At 41.4% G+C, this 9,275-nt stretch overlaps 1 protein-coding gene across 1 annotated transcript; it reads left to right on the top strand.

Moving 5' to 3' along the window:
- Positions 1 to 362: 362 nt before the first annotated feature.
- zgc:112052 (protein C19orf12 homolog) lies at positions 363 to 5,393 on the top strand. Its single transcript, XM_063196124.1, has 3 exons — positions 363 to 783; positions 2,680 to 2,850; positions 4,302 to 5,393. Exons 2-3 carry the CDS (start codon positions 2,691 to 2,693, stop codon positions 4,565 to 4,567), a joined length of 426 nt encoding a protein of 141 aa, XP_063052194.1. The 5' UTR covers positions 363 to 783; positions 2,680 to 2,690; the 3' UTR covers positions 4,568 to 5,393.
- Positions 5,394 to 9,275: the final 3,882 nt, after the last annotated feature.

Genomic DNA, 9,275 nt, shown 5'->3' with positions numbered 1-9,275 from the left:
TAAACGATGGATATTGTTTTTTAATTATTTTCTAATTATGTAGACTCTGTATTGATATCTCAGTTGGTCAAACAGCAGCGGTCTAACTCATAGAATGTCATTGGAACGATGTGTCAATTACTCGTAGGCCTACGAATAGTAGAACGGTGGGCTACATTGTAGCTTACATAAAATGATGGATTCCCTGATTGACGCTCCCAACTCAGGACGCTCCCATTTCATCTCGCTCCCACTAGCCAGACTATCGGTACCACCGCCATATGACGGAGCCAGTTATCTTGTTGATGTTAGTTTTTTGTTTCTAACCCTAACCTTAACCCTAACCCTAACCCTAAACCTAACCCTAACCCTAACCCTAACCCTAACCCTAACCCTAACCCTAACCCTAACCCTAAATTGCTTGTATGTGGCAGTATATGATAATACGTGAAATATAATCGGGTGGGACCGCACGTCCGGGAGTGATAGAAACACCTGGGACCGCACGTCCGGGAGCGATCTCAGTTGGGAGTCTCCATCCCCTTACCAAATGATGCTGATACTCGCAACAAAGTATCCTCGCAACATCATCACCAAAATAGAAAACAGGAAGTGACCGTCTCCCATGAATCTTAGCGACCATGACAGAGCAACAAAGATGAATCTAACTGCGTGAAACAGACGGCTAGACTGCTGAATGAATGGCGGGGTATTCTGGATGAGAAGGAGGATAATGTTTTTGATTAACAAACCAGTTGAGCCCCAGAAAACGCACAAACGCCAGGAAGGAATTGTTTAATCCGGGTAAGTCAGTTTCCCACACCCATCCCTTCACTACAGTAATAACGCAATGTGTTACATAGGGCAGTTCTGACCTCCGTTTTGAGTGAGGTTTTATGATGTTCTAATTTACTGTGAAAACATTGTGTGATCTTGGGATTTGGACGCATATGTGAATAGATCCAATTACGGTATAAGGTAATAGGTCTGTGCAATAGTTTTCTCATTTACTTAGAACATTCTCCTCATGGACATTATAGTCCCAGGGGCCCATATTATAGCCTATAGAAATACATGGAAAAACAAATGGCTGTATGTCTGAAAAGCGCTTGTCCCCCAAATAGAGTTTTCAAATGATTTTTTTTTCAGAGTGAGAAGTACGAGTAAGACTCACTTGAGACTTGAGAACATTGTATAGGCCTAGTCATTGATATAATTTCCCCATTGGGAGTTGGGACATGCTTTAGTCATAAAAAACGACTTTGACTGTTGCCTATTATCTTATATATCCACAAGGCCAACATGGTAGGCAATAGGCGGGATATATTAAACAAAGTAAGCCAGTTGTGGTCCATCTCAAATAGGTTGTTGTTTCACTTGGCTTCATAAAGAGGCTGTATATGTAGTCTAATAATAACTTGGCCTAAAAAAAGATAACAACTAATGAGTAAAAGTCACATTTTAGGCCTGGGTTTAGAAATGTGTAACAACAATGTGTGCCTACCTTGCTTGGTCAGCTGCCTCTCTTTGTCTGTCTACAGAACTCAACAGATAACAGAGGAATGGTCACACTCAGATATGCTATCTAATAGCATTGTTTGTTCACAAAAAATACAAGCCCTGTACCCTAGGCCAAACACTCTGAGACATTGGTGATTCGTTGTCTGCTAGGCCTGTTTGTTTGTGACACAGTTCGCAATGACAAGTTGATGTGGTGTGTTAATTTAGGGTTATGGGTCCTAACCAGTATTTTGTGACAAAGGTAGGACTGGTCAGTTATGCTGGGGTTTAAGTATCATTGCATCAAATGGTGTGTGATGAATGAAAGATGTTCAGGCCCATTGTGTCCACAGCTGTGTTTTATGGGAGATATTGGTTTGTTGCCAATGGAGTTAAATAATAATTGTTTAGGTTGTTAAAACATAGAACAGAATTGAATCACTTGTTCCTTGGTTCATTACCAACAACTCCATAAAGTTTCATCCAAATCTGTTGATTAGTTTTTGAGTTATCCTGCTGAGAGACAAACAGACAAACAAACCGAAAACATTACCTCCTTGGTGGAGGTAATAACAAGACAGCACAACTCCATAATAACCCACATGAAGTACTCTCCATTCACCACAAGGGGGCTGTCTTACACCTGGATAAACAGAGCCGTATATACTGCTTGTATGAAGGAAGAGCTGGAGCACAGTGCATCTTGATCTTTAATACCACTTTGATGTTACTTCATCTATCAAAGTGTCAGTCAGCAGTTACAGTGTGTTTGCATCAAATAAAATATAAAGCGGCTTCCAGTTTCTGGAAGATGTGTAGAGTTCCCCCTTAACAGGTGTATAAAGTAGAGGCCAATGACAGCTTTTGCTGGGCCCAGGACATAGTCATTTGAAAGGGCGCCCCATCCAATACATGGAAACCCAATGTTGGTCCCCCTCTCTACCTGGGTCAGGGACAAATGACCCCTTTGTCCCCCCTGTTGGCTTCCCTGGTAGTAGAAGTAAAAGACTAGTAACATCTCTTGTCAATGCAGTGGACTAACAACACTGTACTAGTGTTGTACTTCAGCATGAATTTAATTTACTAGGTCTACATCATGAATTCACTTTTACTTGATACACCTCTGCTCTTAGTAAGAGTCTTAACCAAATGTGCAATGTGCATACTACACTTGTAAGAGAAGTCTTATTTGCCCAACAGGTCTTCACAAGATGTCTGACCGTGTAGGTGATGTTATGCGACTGTGTTGTGAACTGTCTGCTAACCAGCAGATGAAAACAGCAGTGAAGCACTCTGGGAAAGGTGCTGCAGCAGCTGGAGGACTGGCATTCGCAGGGGGACTGATAGGAGGTCCCCTTGGAATAGCCGTGGGTGAGTTATAAGCTATTAATTATAATTACACAGTATGCATTACAATCCATTTATATTTATATGCACATCAATAAACCGTTTATAATCAGGTTTTTGGAGTAACCGGTTTATTCAAAAGTGCTCATATAAACTGAATAAACAGTTTATGATAATCGTTTTATTGGAGTTAACGGTTTATGAGAAATCCGATTCGCACAGGTAGGTTTTTGGCTAATAAAATGATTCCTCAAGACATGTATTCACCTTATTCCCCTTTAACAGGTTATTAACATTCTACAATGATAAGTAGCCAATCATGAACCTTGAATTACAGTTTCATGTCACACACTTGAGTGGAACACATGCAACCAACAGACTACATGTGAACGACAATAAACAGTTACCAATAACCTGGTTATTCCAATAACCCGATTATTGTGGTAATGTAAACGGGCTCAATGTCTCTCTTTATTATGGGTTAATAGATAAACTGAAAGTCCTCTCCTGAAGTGTACTTACAGGTTATCCACTCCAGTCGTCGTGTAAAACCAGAATTCAGAAAATGTCATCCAATGTTGCTTATTTCAAATCACAAGGGTCTGCCTGTACATCTCATACAGACAATATCACAGACCAATGTCTACCTGAAAAAAAAGGTAGAGGGCTGAAGACTTGAAGTCTATCTTCAGGATAGACTTGCTGAGCATAGATATGCTGCTAAAGTTAAAAATTATGACTATGCCATGGTAAAACATTTTAAGGACATGCATAATGATAATCTTGCGACTTTTTCTGCATTAGGTATTGATCATGTCCCTCTCTCTCCTAGGAGAGGAGACAGACAGAAGATGTTGAATCAGAAAGAGGGTCGCTGGATACATAGGCTCAATGCCATGCGTTTCCCTGGTCTTAATGACAATATAGATATGATATCTTTTCTTTGAACCATCGAGCTTTGTAATGTTTTTTGTTTTTCTTTCCAGTAATATGATACTCTTTATGTATTTAACAGTTTTAAGACTGCCACTGGCAGCTTTCTATTGTTGTGGTTGTTTGTATGTACCTTGCAGCTCTGCAGGAGCAGACTCCGCCTACGTCACCTTGAGTCAATCAGCTGATTTATTAGTGTGTTTGAGACTCTTGTGTGCTACACTGCTTGATTCACCTTGTGCCCTGATGAAGGCCCTGTAGCGGCCGAAACATGTTGGCAGTGGCAGTATTTTTAATTATTTAAGTTCTAACATGAACTAGCCTTATAATAAAGCGGTTTTATCTAAGAAGAGTGCCTTGGCGTCCTGCCTTTTTTTGATAAATGTCTACCTGCTTGAAAAGACCTATCATTTTCAGTCAGCTTTTTGTGAATCACTGTGAAGAAAAAAAACATCTATCTCCAGAGTGTTGTCCATGAAGGGAGGTTTTTTTTAAAGAGTGTTTGGAGTGACCTACTAATAATCTCCCATGTCTTCCCTCAGGTGGGGCTGTTGGTGGGCTGCTGGGGTGCTGGATGACCAGCGGCCAGTTCAAACCTCTACCTCAGGTCATCATGGAGATGACCCCAGACCAGCAGCAGAAGCTGTATGTGGACGTGGTGGCCATCCTGGGCAGCATCCAGTGGACTGATGTGGCTCAGCTGACAGCACTGGTGATGGGGAACGCCACACTGAAACACCAGGTGATGGCTGCCTTAATGGGATATGTGCACCGAGAGCTCCAGGCAGAGGTTCAATATGTGGACTGAGGAGACAAACTTGACTACTGATACCATGTGTACTGCATACCAGGGGTGGAACTTTTTTTTCCCACCAGTCACTGTGGCAGGTAGATTTAAAAATCTACCAGTCACTAGCTATTTTTACCACTCAAAGTGACTGGTGGGTTGAAAAATTTACCCGTCAGCCCTGAAATGTACCCGTCCTTGGCGGGTGGACGGGTGCTTATTTCCAACCCTGCTGCATAGGTGTGTTTGTTTGTTTGTTTGTTTGTTTTTTTTACTGCTGTGAAACTGATTTGGGAAGACTGCTCTGAGTAACTTGTACAGTATGTGCAGCTAAATGGATAAGGGAAAATACCACTGGAAAGGAAGACAATTTAATGTGCCAAAAACTGTGGATGCAGAGATATCCTCCATCCTCCTCCATGACTGAGGTACCCTGAGCATGGTGCCGTCCCGCCGCACTGCTCCCGTTTGGGCGCCATTGGGGGCTGCCCCCTTGCACGGGTGAGGCATAAATGCAATTTTGTTGTGTGCAGTGTTCACTTGTGTGCTATGGAGTGCTGTGTCACAATGATAATGGGAGTTGGAGTTTCCCAGTTGGGCTTCACATATAATATGGACATACCGGAAAGGACAATTTACCATATTTGTTCACCTTGTGATATCACCAACAGGGCAGGTTCCTGTTAGTCACTCAGCTGTCATTTCACAAATCAATGTTTAGATAGACCCTCTTACAATGTGTGCAATATCAACCAAACTTAATCTTGAAATGGAACGACCGGAATTATGAAATTACAACTGCGCTGACTTTTGCTGTGTTGTGATATTAAAAAAAGTTGCCAAACTGTGTTTGTGTCAATTTATCAAACTGTACCAGCCCTTACGATGATTACAAAAAATCGAAGTTGTGCCTTTGGATAATAGGTTGGCTACATAGCTGTTTGATGGCAGTTTCATTTCTCAGATAAGGGCTCTCTTTACTGAGCTACAAGCGGATTTCAAAAAAGTTGGGACACTTGGTATTTTGTGAGTAAAATTAAAAATGCTTCCATGTTAAAAACGTTCAATCTGTTAATAAGATAGAGCATTGTGCCAAGACAACATATCAGTTGTTAAAGCCAGCAGATTTTTGTTTTGAGGAAAATGTGTGCTCATTTAAAATTTCACCCTTGCAACAGATCCCATAAAAGTTGGGACTGGGCCAATAAAATCATTTTAAAGTTGGATAAGACTAAAAAGACAAGACAAAGGAGTATACGTCACGGTTACAGTAAATATTTTTTCTGTGCAATACATGATTTTTTTTCCCTTTTTGTTATGCTTAATATATGGCATATCCTGACTGCAAGCTGGCCATTTTATCACCTTTTTACTCTTATGATGGAATGACAATGTTGGAACATAGAAAATGCAATTTTCCATCATCATGGGGCAATATCTAATGGCTGTGCGGCAAAATAATATGCCTTGGTAGCTATGCATGCTGTTTAAAATCTGTATATCACTTAGCACCCATTTTAATGTGTCACATGAAAAACACCATAACCAAGGCCCTACTGCACCCCCTTACATCACGCTGTCTTTTAGGCTGACCACTAAATCAAGGTGAAATATTCATCTTCTGAGTAACTTGGAGGGTGCATGACTCCATGATTTAAAAAAGGATAAAACATATTCCGTTCTGTAATCAGAGGACAGTTTCACAGTTCTGGGTACATCTACAATGAGCTTTACAAGTAATTATTTAGCCCGGCTATAACAGTTGATATGTTGACCTTGTGCTATTGACCTTATTATACATGGACTGAATGATTTGAAAATGGCAGCATTTTGCTATTATTCACAAAATACAAAGTGTCCCAACTTGTTTGGAATTTTACATACGAGTTGTTTCTTGAAGTTTTGCCCTGGGGATGGAATATGAATTTAAAGTACCATAAAGATAACCACATGTACAGAGTTTTTTTATGTAATACATTTTAAGGCTACATTTACTACATAAGTAGTTTATGAAAAGTAAATCATGGATAAGGTAACCTGGAGGCCATGGCTAACCTGTTTATGTGAGAGCACTTTGCCTTCATGAGAATGATGCATGAGGCTATATGCCTCGGTGAGGCATGAATGCAATTTCGTTGTGTGCAGTGTTCAGTTGTGTGCTGCGGAGAGCTGTGTCATGACAATGAGAGTTGGAGTTTCCCAGGTGGGCTTTTACTTAACTTCACTTTCATAGGCTATAACACTTAGGATTAATTTACACAGCAGGCATTTTGTATTTGTACTTGTGCTTGGCAAAATGTACGATATTCACAAAAACATTTATCGGCTGTAAAGCAAATGTAAGCGATTCACAAATGTCAGTGCGATCACAAATAGACTTAGACTTAGACTTATGTTTATTGATCCCACAAGGGGAAACTTAGGGTAACGCCTATAAATATATACTATAGTTAGGCTTATAAAACACCGTTACAAGTAGGCCTACTATCTGTGATTAGGCTACCTGTGGATGGTGCGCCTTCTGTATACAAGTGCGCGTGCAGTTTTTTTAAACAGCCAATCGAATGAACTGAATGTGTCGACAATGCAGTCCCTCCAGACAAGCGGAACAACTCGCTATTGTGCCCAACGTGTAGCATCAGCATCCCGTGCGGTAAGTAGGTCTATTTTCGAAACACAGTTGACAAGTTATCTTCTCCTTAACTTTCTGTTTGTTAATGTCTTTCATCAAATCCTTTGTTTCTCCCTGCACTCTATCAAAACTTAGCACATGGTCTTTTTTAACCTTTACTAAAATGCGTTTATCTGCAAAAGCACAGTGAGTGAGCGAGATGAGCTGATGTATGAGGGCTCACCCCTGCCCAAAGTTTGCGTGATGAGGAAAACCACATCCTTTTTATGTGCCAAGTGATAACATTAGCCATATCGTTTCATTCTCAGGGTTATTCCCACTGAGTCCCCGCCATGGTTACACGACACTCTATCCACTGTTCACTGGTCTCCCTGCTGCTGACAATGGTCTTGGTGTGCCAGGCCTCTGATGTGGTGCCCCAGGATGCAACCTCAGAAAGACCAGAGGGGAAGGTGAGCGAGTGAAAATGCCTTTGGACAGATCTTTTGGTTTTGTTTTATAGTGACTATAACCAAATATTTTCAATCAGAGAGAGAGAGAGAGAGCGAGAATAGGGCTACTGAGGTAATAAATATCCTGCCAGTGGTTTATACAGTGTTCTTGAAGTAAAATTCTTTATAAAGTGCCAAAAGGTTTGTATTTAGAGTTGAAAATTGTTCCAAGACCTTTTTCTCTCAACACTTTGTTATGTAAAAACAAAAACGAAAGTGATGGTAGGCAAGTGGGTTTTTGAAAATTGCAGAAGCATACGTGACAAACATAAATGAGTCAACCACAACAAAGTTTAGACGTGTGACTGTCATCAAATGTAGGCCTACACGGAGTTGCACCCCACACCAACCACCCTAACACACCAGCACCTCCACCAACTCTGTGCGTAATGCTAATGCACTTGGCCATAAATGGGCTTGTTACCCATGGGCAGGGCCGCTGACAGCTTTCTGCAGGCCTAGGACAGGCCTGGGCCCAGGGCAGCTGACCCCTTTGCACCCCAACCCCTTTGAACCCTAGTTAATATTCTCTAATAGGATCTGAAAAATTGATTTGGGGGTCTGTTAAACATTGGCTAGTAAAAAAGAAAGGAAAGTGTGTGGTTGTGGCCTGCTATGCTCGAGAGTAAACGGGGGTATGAGATGGTGTATAAGATCAGGGAATGTCTCTCCACAGCCTCTCCTTCCGTCATGAGAGGGGGTGTGTGGAGTTGCATATTGTCAAATATGACTTTATTATTCTATGAGTGGTTCTCAACCTATTCTGACAAACGCCCGCCTGACCTACATCATAAGCCCTACATTTGGCCACCCAACTATACAACAAAAATATTTTCACGCATGCTCCTGTGCGCCTGCTGTTTGCTATTTAGGTGTGCTAAGACATTATTAGGCTCTATCTAGTCTATTTCAATATAGGTCATCATTCTCTCAACTTCTCAATGCTCCAGAACACTATTTTATATTCTAACTAGAATTTCAAGACTTTTAAATTTTGCATAGATGTAAATAATAATCCTGATGTTTAATTATGGCCGTGTGGTGGACAGGACATCTGACCATAATCATACATCAGCAGATTTTGCCTTATTTTTCTCCCCTTTGCAGTACTCTCTATAACCACCAGGGAGCATTTAAGTGAAGTCCTATTTTCCCAACAGGTCCAGGTGTCAGAGCGGGTGGGTGAGGTTATGGCACTGTGTCGTGAACTGTCTGGTGATATCCAGATAGGAACAGCCATAATGGAAACGGGGACTGCTGTTGCAGTAGGGGGAGCGCTGATGATGGCAGGGGGGATGATGGGAGGTCGCAATGGTATTTTTGTGGGTGAGTAGAGCCTCTTCATTTTGTCACACTGTAGTACTATACAATCTTTTAGAGAAACTAGATGTTACTACAGAGTAAATTTTGCACATGACCAAATAGGTACACATTTGACAAGTCAAGACGTACAACAAAGTGAATGACTGCAGACTCCTCTATTATCTACCTCGCTCAGGTGGTGTTGTTGGTGGGTTGGTGGGATGGATGACCAGCGGGGACTTCAAACCTCTCCCTCAAGTCATCAAGGATATGACTAGTGAGCAGCAGCAGAAGCTGTACTCCT

Source organism: Engraulis encrasicolus, chromosome 4, assembly GCF_034702125.1.
Source record: "Engraulis encrasicolus isolate BLACKSEA-1 chromosome 4, IST_EnEncr_1.0, whole genome shotgun sequence".
Lineage (NCBI taxonomy): Eukaryota > Metazoa > Chordata > Actinopteri > Clupeiformes > Engraulidae > Engraulis > Engraulis encrasicolus.
Note: the sequence above shows the minus strand (reverse complement) of the source record. Positions and strands in the feature narration are given on the sequence as shown.